Raw genomic sequence first — 20466 nt, forward strand, 5'->3', positions numbered from 1 at the left:
CTGACGAAAAGAACAGAGTACCCTAAACGTCTGCGCTTGTTCCCTGTTTTGTACAGAAGCACGCTGGTTTGCTACAAAGCGGGAACCTCAGATGGGTCACGCCGGACGCGTTCCAGGTCATATTAAGCGAGGTAGTACACTAAGTCGAAGATGGCATACAGCTTGTATTTAGACTTGAATTTCTTCCTATGCAAGTATCCGCTCTTGCAGGAACCAAGTTCATTTGTGAAAACGTAACGGCCCCACGAATCCTGACAGGATTTTGTATAGAAGAGAAGGTACATTTCGACTTAGTGACTAGCGCACACGGAAGGATTCCAGACAGGACTACACTGCAAAAAATTTCCGTAATTTTTTGGCAAAATCGTCCTTCATTAGGTTACGACATCTGCCGTTGGGCAAAAGCGTACGACTCGTCCGTATTCGTTCCGTATTTTCTCCTTCGACAGTCTAGCAACGTTGATGCAAACAGTAAAAGAGCGTAGTGGCATCTGCGACCACCCCACATCGAAGGAGACGCTCCTACCTTTTTTTCCATTTATCCATGTGCGCGATATCATTTTGCGACTTGACTTGGCTATAGGCTATAGCACGACCGGCTTTATAAAGTCCGCGTGGTTGTGGTGGAGTGCGTTGTTTGATGTGCACGTTTCATACTTGGCGTGTCACCAAGGTGGAGCGCGTTGCTTGAGGTGCACGTTTCATCGTTTCCTGCATCAAAGCAGCGCAGTATTTGCACTCACCGGGAACGACGTTTCCTCCTCAACGAGCAGCCCGGCGTGAGCCTGCTCCATTTTGGTGCGTTCTGCTCTGCGCGACAAGGTAAGGGTCAGTTTGTTATGAAAATGTGTTGAGGCATTGTGTTGTGTTGTGCGGAGCTGCGTCGCCTTCATGGCGCCTGTTCCCGCATTGAGGGCCATAAACGTGTTCGTTTCGCGACCTGTAGCGCCCAGCTTGCTATTTTTTCATGTAGTAAATTGCACATCGAACCCATAAGAAGGTCCTCCATGAGAGCGAGCCACTCACATCGCCCCAGCGCGCGTCTCGTGTTACCCGCCGCTTTGTATGGACATCGCTCCTTGGCGTGCGCTCCGAGGCGCGTGCTTTTCGCAGATCTTAAGAAATAAAGCCGCGGTTGCCGTGTCGGCTGGTCGTCGCGTCCTCGCGAACCACGCGAGACAGTTCAGGCAGCGGTTATCAGTACAGTCGATCGCCACCGCAGGAGTAGGACTAATCTCTCTCAGAGGTATCCCAGCCGCATCCTGCATCGGATGTAGATAGGGCTAAAAAAAGCATATAATCACATCGCTTGGCTGTCTTCTCGCCACGGCATATTGCAGCCTGGCGAGAAATCGCACGAACGCGAAGTATATCCCCTTGGAGGGAACAAAAGTGCGATTCCACATAGGCACCACACGGCCGCACATGGCACGTCCGACGGGGAGAGGAAAAGGAGGAAGACAGCTTACAAGCGTCGGCTCAGGACAGAAGAGAATTGTAGACCGCCCTGTAAAGACCGTTCATGTACTCAGTTCTGTAATACAATCCTTTTTTTTTTTGTTTTCCCCTAAAAAGTGTTTCTCGATTGTTCAAGAACCTGTCCATAGTCGAGATATCCCACAGCATGCAAAAATGCCTGTGCGTTCTGTGATGTGCAGGCACGGAGCTCTACACTACAGCATCCTTCGTAGCGAGGTGTTGGACTTTTTGGGCTTCATTTGTGAAAATTCGGCATACGTTTTTTCCGCTGTTTATTCCAGAATGCGTTTTTTTTTTGCAGCGAATATTATTTTGCGAGTAATGAAAACGGGCTATTTTCGGTGATTTAATTTGTGACTTTCGGCCTGTCCCCCTGCAATTGCTTTTTCCACGTGTCTGGGCAAAGCACACTTTAAAGCAAGCAATAGATTTTCTGCTGTGGAAGTTAACGTGCTGTGTGCATTGTGCTACAGGAAATGACTGCATGATTATAATCTGCCAATTTTCTTTTATTCCCAAGCTTGTGTTTACAGCCCCTGGTGATTGCAGCTTCGACTGTGGTCCTGGGTTTCATTTTAAAGGCTGAGGGACGGACTGGATGACCAGTTGCTACCACAAGCTTCATCGGGTTCTTCTGGACAAAGCTTCAAGGACATTTCTTGTGGCAGTTGCGGCTCTTTGGAACACACCAGCAATCCAAGTGGAACTTGAACTTGTTCTTGTGAGTGTGACCATAGTGCTTCATGATGTGTAATCTTTGTGTAGATGCGGTTAGTGCCGGTCATTAATCAAGCATGGCCTCTTGTAATGTTTGTAGTCAAAGTTTTCAGTCATTTTCACGCTACTTTCACCATTTTAAGTTTCACAGTAGCATAGTGGCTGGTGCACCCTGCCCAGTCGATTCATGTGGTGTTGTGTTTAATAATTACGGAACCTTTAGGAGCCATCTCTCTAGGCACCATAAGAGATCACGCCTTGAATCTGATAGCACCATTTTCCAGTGTCCTGTCTCATCATGCGGAATTTTAGAGCCTAACCGCTGTCAATTTCTGTCTCATGTAGCCAGCCACTTGAGCAACTCAGCTGAAGCAGTTATGTGTCCCTTTGCTGGGTGCATTAGTGTTTTGAGCACAGCTGGTTCATTCAGAACACATGTCTCAAGGTACCACCCAAAGGGCAGAGGTATTTTAGAAAGCACTGAGCCCTCTGCTGTTCACCTGGAATTGGAGCCAGACAGCATTGCAACAGCTGACCAAAGTCAACTGTCATCAGCCACTGATACAAACAGTGAATGTAGCAGGGGGGCCAGTGTTTGCAGCCCCTCAAATAGCAGCCTCTTCACTACCAACCTTGCCCAGTTTCTGCTTAAACTGGAAACGCAACATCATTTGCCAGCAAGCACGATACAAATCATTGTGAAGGAGATTGACACATTGCACAGCTTGAGCAATCAGATTTCACTGGAGGGCCTGGTTGACGTTCCAAGAGATGTACTCGTGAAAATTGGAACAGTTTTTGCAAAAGATGCACTTCACAGTGGGATGTCTACGACTCTGAAGTCATCATACTGCCGCCACAACTTCTATAAAAAAAACTTTAACTTCATAGAACCTGTGGAAGTCTCTTGGCCTCAACAGACAGAATAGTGAGTCTATATATCACTATGTGCCAGTTGAAAGCCTCATAAAATTCTTGATGTCTCAGCTAAACAGTGAGGAGCATAGTACTTCTGAAGAATGCTTTGAAGATTACGTTTCATGTCAACCTTTCAAGGAGGGTGAAAGTAAACTGGTACGAATTTTGTTATACCAGGACGAATTTGAAATTGCAAACCCTCTAGGTTCTGCGAAGGGAGATTTCAAGCTGCTGGGTGTGTACCTGACCCTTGGAAATGTGCCTTTGTACTGTAGGTCTCGTGTGGAAGCCATGCAGCTGGTTTTGCTTTGCCGCCAAAAGGATGTTAAAGAATTTGGGTTGGCAAAGGTGTTGCAGCCATTGATAGAGGATATGGTTGGTCTTGAGAGGTCGGGAGTGTTGATCAATGGAGCCCATCATGATGTGCGGCTTGACTTTATAATGGGAGACAACCTTGGCAGCCATGGCATAGGTGGCTTTACACGGAATTTCAGTACCAGCACCTACTTTTGCCGGTTCTGCCTTGTTACTCGCTCTGAATTTGAGCAGGACCCTCTTGCCACTGGGGAAAAGCGAACACCTCAGCACTACCATGAATGTGTCGAGCGCATTGCAGAAAGTGGCTCAACCAACAGTGACTGTGGTATAGTTGAACAGTCACCGTTCCATGCCCTCAAGTTTTTTCATGTGTGCAATTCTGGACTGCCGCCGTGCATTGCACACGACCTCTTTGAGGGGGTGGTTAAGCATGATGTGGCATTGTATATTCGTTATTTTGTGAACAAGAAATGTTGGTTCACATATGATTACCTGAATAACAGGATATCAACAATGAAATACACCAACCATGACTTGCGCAATAAGCCTGCAAAAGTGCTCAGCCAGGGTTTTAAGCTTTCTGGCCATGCAATGCAAAACTGCACCCTGCTTAAGCTGCTTCCTCTATATATTGGCACCAAAGTGGCTGACACAGATGATCCAGTTTGGCACCTCATGCTTACATTAATGCAAATAACTGATCTTCTTCTTGCACCGAAGATAACACCTGCCCAGGTTGCATACCTCAGAGTTCTGATTGAGGACTACATTTCATCTCGAAGCGTTCTCTTCCCAGAACAAAAGTTGAGGCCAAAACATCATTACATGATTCACTACAGTAGTCTTATTGAAGAATTTGGCCCACTTTGTCATGTATGGACATTGCGTTTCGAAAGCAAACATCAATATTTCAAGAACTGCATTCGACATGCTAGGAACTTCAAGAATGTCACAAAGTCACTGTCTGAGAAGCATCAGTTGTCGCAAGCTTTTCTTTCAGCACGTGGCTTATTTCAGACAAAACGTCAGTTTGTTGAGATGAGTCATTCTGAGCAGTCTGAAGTGCTGAGTAAGGTGCAAGGTATTCCAATCTCTCCAAACTCCGTGCTTTTAAGAAAAGTTTGTGCACAAGGCTATTGCTATGTTGTTGGAGACTATGTGCTTATTTCAGGGACACAATATGATGTTGTATTTGGTATTGTTGTGGCCATTGTCAAAAGTAATGATCATGAAGTAAGGCTCCTGGTTGAGTGTGTGCCTGGTACATTTGTACCGTCATTGTCCCTTTATGTTTTGGAAAAAGAATCTAAAGGAAATGCGTTACTGTCTCTCCATGCACTTCTGGACAAAACACCATATGAGCCATATTGTTTCAATGACACCCCTGTAATCAGGTTGGCCCATTCATTTCCCGAGAAACTGTAAATGGCTTCAGTTGACATTGTTTCATGTTATTGAATGCAGCTTGTGTTTTCAAATCTGGAATTTATACTGTACAGAGTTTGTGTTGTAGAATGTATTGTTCAGTGCCTTGTTCGCACTCATGGTTTGTGCTCGATGGAAGTGAAAGGTGATGGAAGGCTATTACTGAAAAAAAACCAACCAGGCTTCATGAGTGAGTGAGTGAAAAACATTTATTGGTTGGTTGGTTGGTTTATGGGGTTTAACGTCCCAAAGCGACTAAGGCTATGAGAGACGCCGTAGTGGAGGGCTCCGGAAATTTCGACCACCTGGGGTTCTTTAACGTGCACTGACATCGCACAGTACACGGGCCTCGAATTTCTCCTCCAAAGAAATTCAGCCGCCGCGACCGGGATCGAACCCGCGTCTTTCGGGCCAGCTCCAAAAATCAGGTTTTAGCGGTGGGCCGATGTCTTCATGTCTTCGGCCTCTTCACAAGGTCGGCGCCCCTATTCCAGGGCACCGCTAAGTCTTGCTGCTTCGCAGGCGTGCTGCACCAGTGCCCTTTGGGCCGCGAGCTCGCTGCTGGTCAGCAGGCCCTCCCATTGTTCCGCATTCGGGTCATTTAGCTTGTGAAATGCTCTGTTACGTTCGCATTCCCATGTGATGTGATATAGCGTGGGGGTTGCTCCGCACCACGGACATGTGTCCCTGTATTGTGTAGGGAACATCTTATGTAGTATGTATAAATTGTGGAAAGTCCCTGCTTGCAGTCTCTGCCAGCAGACTGCCTCGTGCTGTGTTAATGATGTGTGGGGTGGTGGGTATTTGAATCTCCGCCCTCTGTGGTAGTTCAATATTTCTGCATACGTTGGTTCCACCGTCATGGGGTCGTCCAGGGTTTCTGACTGCCCTGCTCGGCTCGTGATCTCTCGAACTAGGCTGTCTACCCTCGAGTTACCCTCTATCCCGGTGTGTGCCGGTATCCAGAAAATCCTGTGTCTTAAGGTCTTATTTGGAAGCTTTGCTTCGAGGAGGATGCTCAGCGCTTCCTTGCTTATTTTGCCCTGTATGTAGTTCCTGCATGCTGCTTTGGAGTCTGTTAGGATTATCAAAGACTTGTTCCTACGGTAACCTTCGGCCGCCGCTAGAGCTACGGCAGCTTCCTCCCCCTCCGTTACCGTACAGTTTCTTAAAGTCGCGCTGCTAATTGGTCCCCCCATGTGGTCTACCACTGCTGCCGCGACTCGGAACTTTCTGGTGCTGTGGTCCCATGGATAGAGGGCCGCGTCTGTGTATACTGTGCTTTCCACTGTGGCTAGGTTCCGCTTCACATAGTCTGCCCTGGCCTGCCTTCTAGCGGCATGGAGGTTGGGATCCATGTTTTTCGGCAGAGGGCTGATGTCCAGTGTCTGGCGGACCTCGTCTGGAATGCTAGCTGTTCTATCTACGATCCCTTCTACGTTGTGCCCTAATCTCTTTAGGAGCTTGCGGCCGGTGGCTGTCTGCTGGAGCCTGGCTATTTGCGCACTTAGCTGGGCTTCCGTTAGTTCTTCGAATGTGTTGTTTAGACCCATTTGTAGCAGCTTTTCATTTGATGTGTTTCTTGGCAGGTGGAGTGCCGTCTTGTACGCCATTCTTAGCAGCGCCTCCGTCTGTTCTTTGTCTTTCTTGGTCATGCGGTGGTATGGCAACGAGTACGTGACTCTGCTGACGATCAGGCTTCTGACGAGCTTGATCGTGTCGCTTTCTTTCATCCCGCTTCTGTTCTGTGATACCCTCTTTATCATGTGGCTTATTTGTTCTGTTGACTTCTTGAGTAGGCTAATTGTATAGGTACATCTCCTGCTTCCTTGGATCCACATGCCCAGGATGCGTATCATGTCCCTTTCTGGTATATTTTGGCCTTCTAATTTTACTGTCAGTTCCTCCTTGGTAGGGTTGGACCCTACCCTAAGAAGTTCTGACTTTTCCGTGGAGCAGGCTAGGCCCCTTTCCCTCACGTACTCTTCTACACACGTTGCAGCTTCTTGCAGTCTCTCTTGCTTTTGTCCTAGCGAGCCTCGATTCACCCAGACCGTAATGTCGTCGGCGTACATCGCGTGCTGGATGCCATCGATCTTGCTGAGTCTTCTGGCCAGTCCGATCATTGCAATGTTGAAAAGCACTGGTGAGATTACGGATCCTTGCGGCGTGCCCTTACGTGGGGTGGTAAAGGTGTCGCTTCGCAGGTCTCCCAATCCCACTGTCGCTGTGCGTTCTGACAGGAAGGATCTTACGTAGTCGTGGGTTCTTCCGCAGTTGGCGTTGTTTAGGCCTTCCATAATGGCCTCGTGGCTAACATTGTCGAAGGCCCCTTTGATGTCCAGGGCCATGATAATGTTTTCGCCAGTTCTAGGTGCCGTGTCTATGATCTCTTCCTTGATCTGCAGCAGGATGTCTTGCGTCGACAGGTTCGCCCGGAAGCCGAACATGCTGTGCGGGTACTGTTCTTCGTCCTCCAGGTATTGTTGAATTCGCCTGGTGACGATTCTCTCGTACAATTTGCCAAGGCACGACGTGAGGGAAATGGGTCTCAGGTTCTCAATTTGAAGCTTCTTGCCGGGTTTGGGTATCATAACCACGACAGCGTGCTTCCACTCCTTCAGCACCACTCCCTCTGCCCACAGCGTGTTGAGGTACGCCGTGAGCTGGTCGATTGCCTCGTCGCTGAGGTTGCGGATCAAGGCGTTCTTGATCTTGTCTGCGCCGGCTGCTGTATTTCTTGTTGTCGCGCTTATCGCCGCCTGGACTTCCTTTCTTGTGATCGGCCTGTCCATTGCGGGATTGTCTGCTCCTTGGTACTCCTCGTTGTAGCCCTGGGAGTTGTCCTTGCCGTAGCATTTGATGCGGACTGCTTCTAGCAGTTCTTCGTCCGATCCTTCGTACTGGTAGGCCAATTTCTGAATTGCCTTGCCACTTTCTGCTTTTGTCTTGGTTGGGTCCATGAGGGCCTTGAGTATGCGCCACGTCTTGGCCGTGCTGAGCGTGCCGTTCAGTAAGCTGCTGAACTGGTGCCATCCCTGCCTGGCCAGTTGCGTCGCATACTCCTCTGACTTCATCGTGATTTCCACAATCTTCTTTTTGAGTTTTCTGTTTAGCTTTTGTTTTTTCCAGCGTTTGGTGAGCCCGTATCTTGCCTCCCATAGCCCGAGTAGCCGCCTGTCCACCTCCGGTGCTTGTTCTGTTCTATCTATTTCCTTTGTATAGAGTTCTTGTATTTGTTTCAGCTGTTGGCTCCACTCCTCTATGGAAGTGATTTCCCCTTTTAGCCGTTCGCTGTGCTTGCGGAAGGCGTCCCAGTTGGTAAGGTGGGCCGTTCCGATCTTCTTCTTCACGTTCTCTGCTTCGATTGTCGTTCTTAGAATGTAGTGGTCACTGCCAAGGTCTTCCAGCAGATTTTCCCACTCGGCCTGCTTTGCTCCCTTAATAAAGCTGAGGTCAGGGCAAATATCTGGACTCACACTGTTACCTAGCTGTTACACTGTTAAGTAGCTGGCATAAGTTGATTGCAAAAAGGAGATGTTGATAACAAACCCTTTTTGCCAAGACTCAGTACATAATTTTAGAACCACTCCTTTGAATTTGTAATGCTGCTTTGTGTTATTCATGTGTGATGCTTTTTAGAATAAACGTGTGTGAGCACAAACGTCACTCAGTTTTCTCAATGTGGTCTATCCTATTACATGGGTGTAAGTAGTTTGCAGGATATTATGCCAAGTTCACCTGCATGCCTTCATTACATATCAAAGGCCAGTGTTTATGGGAACTGTCGGATGTGAAGTTTTTGCTAGAAGTTTCACATACAGTAGTGGAGATTGTATGCATGTTGATAGAAATGATTAAATATGCATGCGAAATTTGTGATGTCTGATTTCAGTGTACAACACTTACATACAGTACAGCTGTTACAGAACTTTTTTTTTCTTCACTAGTGCAGGTATAAAAAGCCGCAATGCCACTAGTGAAGATATGGAATGCTGATCAGTCAGTAAAGAGAGTTGGAAATGCGAACACCATTGAAGAAGTCTTGGCACAAGCCCGTGAAAAGGGTGTGTGCATGGCGGAACATGCAAAGGTAAATCTCAACCTTGCATTGGAGCTTTATCAAGTAGGAGTTGTTACTTGCAACACCGCATTGTACTATGGCTGTGCTTTTTGATGATTGGAGCTTGATCAAGTAGGAGTTGTTACTAGCAATAGAGCATTGTACTATGGCTATGTTTTTTGGTGACTTCTGTTTTTTTAATTTAAACTTAGCTTGCCCTAATGTATAAGCATCTAGTGGATTTGCTTGGATTTGACTACATAACAACAATAAGCCCTTCTTATTTGATGGGAGGGAGAAAGCAAGACATACATCACAAAACAAAAAAAATGTGGTGGGGGGGGGGCGTGGCTGTGTTGCTAGAGCTGAGATCACTCCCTATAGCACAGGGACAAAGGCCGCTCTTCTTCCCTTTCCTGCCCAGCCTCTGCTGCATTGCCAAAGAAAGTTGTCTGCTTGTATAGCATGTATTAGGATATCTCTGAGGTTCGTGTTGTATTTGTGTGTAACCCTTGGTGCCTTGGCAACTATCTTAATGAGAGTCTTTGCTAGTTCGCATAGTGTGGTATTTCCAGAGCTTTGCTTATGTTCGTAATGGCATTTGAGTATTTCGTTATAGAAGCAGAGGTCATCTCTTAAGTATGCAGGCTCGATTCAGGCTTCAGATGTGCAAGCGATAAGAAAATGCAAAGAAGGCATTCCTAATTCACCAATTTAAAGAGGTTACAACCAACAGAAATAAGCTTTCGTATTGTTAACATAGTTCTCAATATTTTGAACCTAGCCAAAGTAAGTGCAAGAATAACGTCACAAGAAAAAAAGCTACACAAGCCTTCCAGGCCATTCCTGTCCCCACTTGTTTCTGCCTGTCATATTTGTTTCCTTTTTTGTTTGTCTAATTTACCATCTCCTACATGCCTGCTGCTATCCTGTCAATGATCCCTTACTTTACTCTCTCCCTTTTTTCTCTGCTTTTTGACTTCTTTCGCATGAAGCTCGCTTTTCCATCCTGCTCTATTCTCCTCTATCTTGTACCCACCTTTTTATTTTTTAATATGTGCTCTATATCTAGTTTTACTCCACCTCATTTTAGAAATTTTTTGTGTTTCTTGCCACCTGCTGCAGCCTTTATATGTGGGCAACATGTCCGAGTTCACTTTCGCTGCCTTTCCTTCCTTCCACACCATGCCCTCACCAGTCCTTCCTTATCGTAGTGAATACCTTATAAGACACATTATTAATAACTGCACTTACCAAGATGAAGACAAGTTCTTTTGTCAAAATGTTGAATATTGGGCTGAGGCTACCCGCAAACTTGCTCATTTCCTTTTGTGCTTTTTGTGTTTGTTATTCAATGGTAGAGAGCCCCTTTGGAAATTCCTTGGAATATGGAGCATTAGCACATTTCCATGATATTCAGAAAAATTCAGTTCACTGTAGAAGTAACAGTGTCATCATAATTATTTGCCCAACTGCATCCACTCGGGACAAAGCCTCTCCCATATCTTCCCCAATGAACCGTCCTGTGCCAGCCGCGACCACCTTACTCTCCAACACTTTCTATTCTTATCTGCCAACTTGACTCAGTGCTGCCCCTTGCTGTCTCTTTCAATCCATTTTTTTTTACTCTTGAGTATCATCAGTTATATTGCATTCTTCGCGGTATGCGCCCTGCCCTCTCCCATTTCTCACTTTTTGTTGCCTGATGCAATGTGTTCTCTTCCTGTCTCTTAGCATTACTCATGTTCCTTTCTATAGCTCACTGCATTAGCAGCAGCTAACAAACCAGCAGGTGTGAACAACTGCTCAAAATGCTCATTCCTATGAGGCATTTCCATGCTGCCCTTGTGAGTACCCACACGTGGCCAGAGCAATGTGTCGCATTTTCAGTTAGCTTTAATGCCCTTTTCATATCTCTTGCTTAAGAGTGCCAAGCTGAAGCTCCTTGACTAAGTCGAATAAAATTGAAACAGCTGCAATTTTTATTCGTTTAGAAGTATGCATCCACTCCGTGCCAGCGAATTTTGGTTCGCCTCTGCGTCTGAAAGAATGATCCTCTCTTGTGGCAGGTCTTTCTTCGCGACTGGACTCAACTTGATGAAGAAATTTTCAGTGATGTTGTGGCTGAACTTCCTTTGGATGAAAGGATCCTTGTTGTTTGCGAAACTGTGCCCCGAGCAGAAGCTCCCATCTCAGGTAAATTGTGTTGCATTCTGCCCATGTTTTTTTAACATGGCTAAGTACCTGCTTTATCAGCATGAAAGTGTTCTTTGTTGATAGGTTATGTATGTGCATATTGCTTTGAAACTGAGTATTTTATAATGTGATTAATTTTTGTCCTCATGATTAGCTACAATGGCCACTGCTCACAGCAACATCAGTAATGCCATTTTCAAGAAGTGTTAAAATTATATGTTTGCATACAAGGTGGGCATTGGAGCTGAATGACCTGTTTTTAAATTTGTACTAAACTACTTTCTTGAAAGCATCACTGGAGTCAATGCCCATTTGTTATTGACAAGAAACCACTGTGAGTAAAAGTAGCATTAAAACTAAAAACATCGGCTGATATGAGTGCCAGCATTACAAATTAATCATGCTACCTTTATTTCTTAATTAAAATGTGCTGCAAAAAAAGCATAATATAAAAAGTTGATATTTTGACTGACTTATTTCAATCCCTTTAAATAGGTGAATTACAAGTACAGGCAAGCACCTCAAGCCACAACCACACAGAGCAAAGCAGCGAGAGACAGTTCAGACTGCATATTGATATGTTACCGGCGCACATTCAAACAGCTCTTGGAGCGGACCCTCCACGCCTTTCCCCTTCTGAGAGACGAGAGTTGGTCCGACATGTGGCACGAGACATGATGCAGAGTTCTTCACGGCCAAACCGGGAATTCATCAGAAGTGTGGCGGATGAGCTCGTGAAGGCATTTCCTAAAGCCCTTGAGGACAGGGGCCTGGATGGCAGCATATTAGGTCGTGGCTACGACTCGCTCTTTCAACAGTTGGAGAGCAGAATTGAAAATGTTCTTCGTGGGAAGCAGCAGGCATCACTATCCAAAGGAGTGCCTTTTAAAAGAAATGGAAAGTTTTCTTATGGCTGTCCCAATTGGCAACCTCCCAATGACCGAGAAATTGAAAATATTGACAACAAAATGCAGTTCTTGAGACGAGAGGGGCGCAAGACCACACGGGAGATTGATATGTCTCTGGCCATGAAGTACATGGCAGAAACATACGCCCAGCAGCGAGCTTTTATAAACTCCTTGGAGCCTGTACACCATACCCAGGATGTAAAAAATGAATGGCCACTGTTATTTCACCAGCCTTTCTTCTATCAGCATGCAAATGAGCTGCTCGGAAAAGACGTAAAGGTAAGCTCTAACTTGCTTTCCTAATGACAAAAAACTGGCGTAAGGCTGTAGCATGGCTATAGATAGGTTGATTAATCCGTTGCTGTACGTCCAGTCCAAGTCTGCTGAAAGCTCCTCATTTTGTATAGTATTTGTAGCTTTACCCATTATGCTGTACCTTTTGAAGTTGTGATTCAAGGTACATTTAGAAATAGAACTTAAGGCATGCATTTGTTACTGATTTAACAATTTCTAAAGGTGCAAGGCTCCTAATTTTTGGTGTGCATTTCATTCTTTTTACTGATGTGTAAGGCATTACTATACACGGACTGCCACGTGGTTTTCACCTACGACCGCTGAATAATTTACATGCTACACTCTCACACTGTTTCAGTTTCTGTCTGAACAGCTGACCGAAAGCTGTGACATCAGTCACATTTCAGTCACGTGAGGTATGAAACAACTGCGATATAATTGTTGCTTTCTTATTTTAATTCACTGCAATGCTGAAGCCAGCCTACTGCATAACAGGCGTGACATGGAATGAAGAAGCGGTGATTATATTGCAGTTTTTTTTTATGTCTCATGGGATCTATACAAAACCTCGATCTCACAGAGCGTTTGAAACTTAAATAGCATGAGGTAAAAATTCAGTTATAAATTATTTATCAGTCATAGGTGAACACCACATAGGAATTGATGTACAGTAATGTCTTATGCATCATTGCAAAAAAAAACGCCACCAAAATTAGGTGTATATGCTCCTTTTATACAACATTATCATCTCTTGGCAAGCACTGTATGAATGTGTGTCAGCTAGAATGTTATATATTTTGTGTCCCTATGCTTTGCGGTGTCAGTAAGAGTGCAGCAGCATGTCAGGTCTCGCAGCTTTGTAAACAAAGCCCATTTGATATTCTATTTCAGAGCACATTTGAGGAGAATTTGCAGCAGTGCTGCCCTCGGTTACTGACCCATCTGGCGTCGTCATCAAAAAAAGACATTGTCTACATGCTGCTTCGAGAAAAACTCGAAGAGGAGAATGGTAACACCAGAGCAAAAGAACATGTGATGGTGCCACTTTTGGCTGCTGTTTTTAATGACAAAAGTGATGTCCTTTTCAAGGTTTTGGAAGTGAGTGTGACTCCCTTTGAATAATGTGCTCTGTGCTGCTTTGTAGTTCCAGTATACATGGTCAATGTTGCACAGCAGATAATTATTTCTCTCATTAGCTGTGATAGCAATTTAACACCCAGGTGCCAATGTTTTTCTTTCATTGCTTCTGACATGCCACACTTAGTTATGTAGGTCTAGCATTCAACTTTCGCTTTGCATGAATATGCTTCTAGTGGTAATAATTCTTTCTTGGCGAGTTGTTAGATCTTTAGTATGGGAAGCAATGCGAAGGCACAAACCACAAGACAGACGGCACAAGCGTTTTTGTGTGTGTCATCGTTTTTGTGATGGGACTGGCTTCGCATTATGTTTCACAGGTGCTTCTAGGAACTTGATTGTACAAGGGTCTCTGGCCCATGGAAACTTAGTGAGTAGCAGTTGTCTATGTTTTGTCACTGACTTAGTATGAGGACAAAAAGATTTTCTTGATTTTTAACCTTTCTTAGCAAAGCACTGCAATGGCTGATATGTCGTTACCAGCAGTGTAGTAACATTTTACATTTTCATTTCATCATACATGAAATTCAAATTTTTTATCTCCCCTCAGGAAGGAACAAGCATCAACGATTGCTTGACTGAACTCCCTTCAACGCCCATTGTTGTTGCTTTAGGTAGGCCTCATTGCACTGTGATAATAGTTATGTATGCAACCTGTACTTTGCGCTGGGTATAACATAAAGCCTCTAACTTAAAATATTCTTTTAGGCTGTCGACCAAGAGGCCCATGGAAATGCTGCTGATTTAGGCACTAATGGTCTACTTTTATGTGATGTTATTGCCGGAAAGGAGTAGTGTTTGGATTACCTGTAGCTTTTAATGAAAGGGAGACCTGAGTGCACTACAGATTCGATGTATCACTGTTAACTTGTAAATGGTTAGACTAATGCCTTGGCTTATTTTAGTATGCCTGCTTCAGTCATGGATGAATAGTATATGCAACCATATTTCTTTCCAGTAATGACTGACAAGGTATAATTCTAGCATGGCCCTGGTCCTGTGTTCATAACCCACTGCTATGGAATTAATATACTACCATAAGGGTTTGCTATCCCAACCAATGCAGTCTAATCTGATTTACTTCTGGTTCTCATTGCTAGGAATTGGCTTGTTTTTATTTAAATATAAATGATGGTTGAAAGGTTAGCAAAAAAATTAATAGGCACTGCGTGGATTCAAAATTTTCTTCTTTTAATGGTGGCTCTTCCTTTTTCAGGAAGCATATACAGCAAACATTGCTTTGTTTGTTGTGAGAACGAAATCATTTTTGCAGAAGCAAGCGACTTCACTGAAGCAGCATGTACTGCGTTCATTTTGTACTATGTAATGAATCTGGAGTACCCAGAGGGTGCTGCCGTAACCCTCGAGTTCGTTCAAAGGTGAGTGCCCCACGTTAAAGGGCTTTTGGGACCATCTTTTTTTCCTAGTAATTCTGACAATATAATGTTCTCAGACCTTGCAGCCATTTTCATAAAAAGCATATTGCCTTCTAGGATGTTTACTTGTGCTGCAAATGTATTTAATGCGCCCACCACTAACTAGCTTATTTTGTTTTTTCTACACTTTGCCTAGTGTAGGTTGCATTTTTCATCTCCTTTTGGTACCCAGTGCATAGTTTTTCAATGTGCCTTCATTTGTGCTGCATCGTACTGCTTTTGCTAGGTGAACCTGATGTACATCCGGCCAGTTCTTTAGCAGTGCCACAACAGCGCTGACCGAACAGATGTACAGTGTTTGTGACAAATTGAAGCAGAAAAAAAAGGATGAAAATGCAAGCACTTTGAGTGCATGTGCATATTCTTGGCTGTTTGCCACCTCACTGCATCACAGACTGCTGTACAACTGTGTTTTGCACTTGTGATACAGTTAAGAAATTGGCCAAGTGTACATATGGACAGCACAAACTCAGCTTGATTTGTGTTGTTTCTCATAGGTTTTCAGTGTAAAATCCGGCCATGGCTTCTCGTACTATACCTGATTGATGATATTTAACAGAAGAGGTGACTGCAGCCTTTGGCAGCATATTTCTTTGGCATCTCAAGCTTCTCATGCACACAGCAGTTACTTTACTTCTTTTGTCCACTGCTACATCTGCCCCTTATGCTTTTCTTTGCCTACACAATTTACTGCAGAGCACTTCAAAAGAGCAGCAACCAACAGGAAAATAATTTGCTCACTTGTGTCTGCATGCTGTGCCTTAAGGAGAAGAAAGATGACTGAGCAGGCTAATAGTGTTTGAGGTCTGAGGCTGGTATAACTGGCAGCTCTGTGGGATATACTTTAGCTTAATTATGGAGCCATAATTAAGCCTGAACACTAGCAATATCTCAACTTACTTCCTGGTATGAGACCAAAGCTATATTACAGTCGAACTGGGATATATCGTTCTTGAAACAGATTGCAAAATAATTTGATATTGCATAACGTAACAAGAAGAAATATGTTTGCCAAAAACAAAACAATGAAGGCATGTACAGGGAGAGAACCAAAGATCCAAACAAACAGTCACGCAGCCCAGCGCCCAAACACCCATTTCGTCCTTGTCGTCTTCCACGCACACGCACAGCACTTCGTCCTTGCCTATGGCTGTGACAATATCAATAATTCAATATACAAAATACTGACGTATAACCTAGATGCAGGAATACATTTCACCCAGGCCAGTGATGCCCTTCTTGCAGTGATGTGCCACCCACCTGTGTGCTGGTAGTGCACAGCTCGTTGGACATTGGTAGGCCTAACTTGCTTAGTATCAAAGCCGTAGCGTACAGTTTGTTTCTTAAGTAGCAGTAGCCACTCTTTATTTTAAATGGTCTAATTGTTATCATTACACTGTAAGTTGAATAATCATTCATTAAAATTAAGGCACAGTTGGCTCCCGCAATGCCTTCAGCAGCAAAGCAAGTGAGGCCCTCGAGTAGACTTTAGTTGGGTTGACTTTACTGCATAACTGTAATGCGGCATGGGAAATGAGTACACGAGACCTATGGCCACCACCCTCAAGTACATACCACCTGTTAATGACCTCTGCATGCAGTTTCACATTGCACTAACAGAAGATTCCCAAGACCGCGGAGGCGACCCATCTGCGCGTGAAGTGACTGAATAACACCGTTATGAAATTGGAATTCGATATGCAGCATGACTTCCCTGTACTTTTACAAAGGATTTTCAAGGGTGTAATCGGTGTATTCGATCTAGGCGATAAATTCAGAATATCTGGTTTCGATATGTCTGAGCTCAACTGTATATGTAAACATTGGTGATTCTTGAAAAGTGCTGCTTGTTTATTTAAATACTTCAATGGCCCTAAGCAGGCATTGCGTAGGAGGGGGAAATAAAAAGGTATCTTGCTAATTATTATACACGGTCTGCGCACATGCACGCTTTCCTGCTTTCACTGGGCATCATGGTGCTTTTGAGACCTAAATCTATGCTTGCTTACATTTTTGAGTAGTGGAAAAATGCTAAAAGAAACAGACTTGCTATGTTGTTCTAATTGAAATTCACATTAAAAGGAGGATTAATCAGGCTTTAAAACATCATTTTAAAAAAATGTTGATACAGAGGGCTCTACAAGTAGGGCATGTGTTTTCTTTCCTTGCAGGCAATTGTTTGACATAAATCCACCAAATGGAAGCAGGCGGAAGGGTGCAAAACGTTTCAGGACATCTGTGCCGTCAAAAATAATGAACCTTGTGAACAAACTAGGTCTTCAAGTTGTGAGTCAATATTTTGCTGCTCTGTTATACTTTCAACTTGTTGTGCTTAAGTGTTGGTAATGTATGGAGTTAACAGCTTTCTTGACCATTGACACATTCACTTTGAATGCAGCCTAAGTTATACCCCTGTCAAGCTCGCAAGTTAAGTACACGGGGAATGCGCTCTGGCATCCCGAATTACACTTCAGGCTTCGCAGTGCTGAACGGAAGGCAAAGTGCACTCGTAGTAAAAAAATGGGAAGACGAAATGAGCGGAATTTTTGAAGAGGTCAAAGAAAAAGAAAAAAAATTAAGAATTTACTGTTTGACGTGATAGCGCAATTGAAATGAGCTTAAACAGTTTCTAACACCGAAAAAAATTAGAAATAGAAAACCAGCCAAGACTATATCCTGAATTTTGACAACAAACAAGATGGTGGTGTGAAGCGGAGTTACATCTGATCACGTTCCTTTGTTGTGTTGCTTCACTTGAAGTATAACAAAGAAATATTTTTAAAAACAGTGTTATAGCAAGTAATAAGCTTGTGAGTACTTTTTATGAACCATACATAGTGTGCCTTCAAAGTCGCTACTGCCGAGGTTGCGCACTTGGCCCTCAAAGTGCATTCCCTGATCCCTCTACAAGAGGAGTGCACTCTTGTGCGAGTGATGCTCCACTTGAGACATTTAGATTGGACAAAATGCAGTTATAGCAAGTGACAGTCTCCGTAAGTGCACTTGGCCGCTTGACAGGGGTATTGCTGCTCTGAGGCAAATTATGTGTCTGCACATCTCTCATAATAGGATTTTTATGGCACTTAAAAAGGGACCCTCTCTTTACAATATTTATTAGGCTATGTAAAAGGCCACTCACAAAGTTGTTTTTGGGGCTTTCTGTGGACTTCTTTTGTAGAAAAGTCCTATACCTGCGTACCTTTGTAGATGAGGCATGTTCTATATCCATCATATGCAAGCAAATAATGTTGGATATCTCTACTCTTTAGTGCTTACAGAGTTAGCGTCAACTATTAATCTGCACAGTCATTTGGTATCTACCCTGCTGAAAATTTAGAGCAGTACTTTTCAATGGCTGACCAGCTGCTGCATTCATCTTGTGCATGAACTCAAACCTCTGCTTATTGTCTGCCAGTTATGGGATACCAAGGCAAAGCATAGCAAAGTTGATTTGTCAGAACAACTTGCACTGCCCTGCTCATTGACTATGCATGTTTTTGTTTTGCAGGAAACAGAATGAACTCAACGGAGAATGAATGAACGGGCGCAACTCAAGAACACAACAGTAAATACCCCTCATAGGACGTCTCTAGCCAATGGTGTCAGCCAATCGTCATGAGATCGTGGTCGACACCACTGGATGGAGGGCGTCCCGTGAGGGGCATTCACTGCTGTGTTCTTGAGTTGCATCCAACTGTAACAGCATCAGAGACAAAGCAGCGATGCAAGACTCAACCAGCGTTGTGCTTTTTCTGTGCATTTCTTCATGTCTGCTGTTGCAAATATATACTATATGTTCACCATGTACAGTGTTTTTAATCTTGTTAAGCAAACAACACAGCTTTTTATGAATGCATGTGTGTCCCATACTGTAAAGAGGGATTCAGAATAGTTCAGCTCATATACTGTACACACGTAATGCCTGCCACAAAACTTTTTGGATTTCTGGAACTGCTGTAAACACGAAATGAACTACCCATACTATAATTACGACGCAGCCATGCATGAATAACGTACTGCCACTATAGAAATTACGGAAGAGATGATTTTAAATAATTATTGCTCCATATTTTGTTTTATGTAGAGTGCATTATTTTTGTGGCATTTCTCCGTAATCATTTTACGTAACCTAAATTATTTGTACGGCATCTCTCCATATAGTTTCTACGGATAGTGAATTTTTTTTATGGCACATACACTTTAAAGATTACGGAAAGCCTACGGCAACAATTTACCAGCAGCTTTTGCCATAAATGGGAGCAATTTTTTTTACAGTGTAACACTAGCGTTTGTCCTGTCTGGAATCCTTCCGTGTGCGTCTCCCTTGTGCGCTTGTCACTATGTCGAATCATAGCAACCAACTAGCACAATTAAGAGTCTTGGGAGAAGGTACATGCCTATTTTTACTTCGGAAAGAAACTTACATGTATTATAAAAAATCGGAGAACCCTGTATTTATATTGCACGCCTTACATTGAACCAAAATAGTAAATTCAGTGCGTGTGACAGTGTTTCTGACGCTGCCACAAAAAAGGAACTGCTCACTTTTTTCAGGCACTATCCAGTGACAGCCGTATGTTCGGCAGGCCACTCGGAGCGCTCCTCGTGGCAGAGTCGGGATGTACTTGTTGCGAGTCCACTGCGACAGCACAGCGTTTGAGGCATGAAAGTGGAAGGATTTTGACAAGAGCCATTCTTCGCCCACTTTGTATAGACTAACACCTTGTTTACAAACTATTAGGTTGCAATCGGGGGAGGTAAATACGTTATCCCCCGGTTATTCACGGCTGACACAGTTCAGTACCGCCAGACCCCACCCCGTGATCGCGCACGCTACTGAGCCCCCGCCGACCACGGCAGGCCTTGCTCCGAGGGAAACAAAGAAACGACGCTCTGGCTGACACAAACAAGGCATTTATTGCTGCAGCAACAATAGCGCCAGCTAGCAACAAAACACGCTGAGGAATCGAGGACGTCCGACTCCCCAGCACGGTTACAAGCGAACGTTCACCCACGCTAGAGCAGAGATACTCCACGGTCGGATGATGCGAGATGCGGGAGAACGTTCTACCCCACGAACTCGCCCCGCTGGCATAGAGCGGAACGTTGCGCTGAACAGTCCGTGTGTGCCCAACTCCCCGGCCGAAGAAAGAGTCCTCTCCCCCGCGCAGCAATTACGCCGTCCGTGGCGCTCATGTATCTGTGACCCCGGCTCCCTCTGTCAGTAAACTAACTAGGGAGGGTGCATCGCGGGGAAGCAAACCAAAGGGGACGAGCAGGGCGCGTCCCTACATCCCCCAACCTTAAATACACCCACGCGCCTGCAAGTACATCTTATGGAGGAGTCTCCTGGTCTTCTTACACTTGAGGCAGGTCTTGCAGCGGTGGTGACGCCGACAACGTCCATGTTTTCCGAAGGCGGCCTGAAGGTCTGCGCTGGGACGACTCGCACGGCCCGACTACGTGCCCACAGGCCCGTGAAGAGAAGGCCGGTTGACAACTGCAGGCCAGGATTCTGCTGTAGTCGCCAGGGTAACAGCAACCAGAGGTGACCGCTAACTGGTCTCGCCACGGC

At 44.6% G+C, this 20466-nt stretch overlaps 1 protein-coding gene across 3 annotated transcripts; it reads left to right on the forward strand.

Annotated features, from left to right (window-relative positions):
* The first annotated feature begins 605 nt into the window (after positions 1–605).
* On the forward strand, positions 606–18696 carry LOC149357917 (uncharacterized). 3 transcript variants are annotated; one of them, XR_016289932.1, is made up of 10 exons: positions 606–822; positions 2000–2200; positions 8813–8950; positions 10990–11116; positions 11612–12303; positions 13210–13416; positions 14006–14069; positions 14672–14834; positions 15389–15455; positions 17063–17123. XR_016289932.1 is itself a non-coding variant. In XM_089577992.1 (10 exons), exons 3-10 carry the CDS (start codon positions 8828–8830, stop codon positions 18409–18411), a joined length of 1503 nt encoding a protein of 500 aa, XP_089434118.1. In that variant the 5' UTR covers positions 606–822; positions 2000–2200; positions 8808–8827; the 3' UTR covers positions 18412–18696. The 3 variants fall into 3 exon arrangements, 2 of the variants coding, with proteins under 2 accessions (XP_089434118.1, XP_089434117.1); XM_089577992.1 differs by lacking the exon at positions 15389–15455 and adding an exon at positions 18400–18696 and having other exon boundaries at positions 8808–8950; positions 17063–17177; XM_089577991.1 differs by lacking the exon at positions 15389–15455 and adding an exon at positions 18400–18696 and having other exon boundaries at positions 17063–17177.
* The last annotated feature ends 1770 nt before the right edge of the window (positions 18697–20466 follow it).

The sequence above is a fragment of the Amblyomma mixtum genome, chromosome 3 (genome assembly GCF_055824585.1).
Source record: "Amblyomma mixtum isolate Tamu chromosome 3, ASM5582458v1, whole genome shotgun sequence".
In the NCBI taxonomy this organism is placed as follows: Eukaryota; Metazoa; Arthropoda; class Arachnida; order Ixodida; family Ixodidae; genus Amblyomma; species Amblyomma mixtum.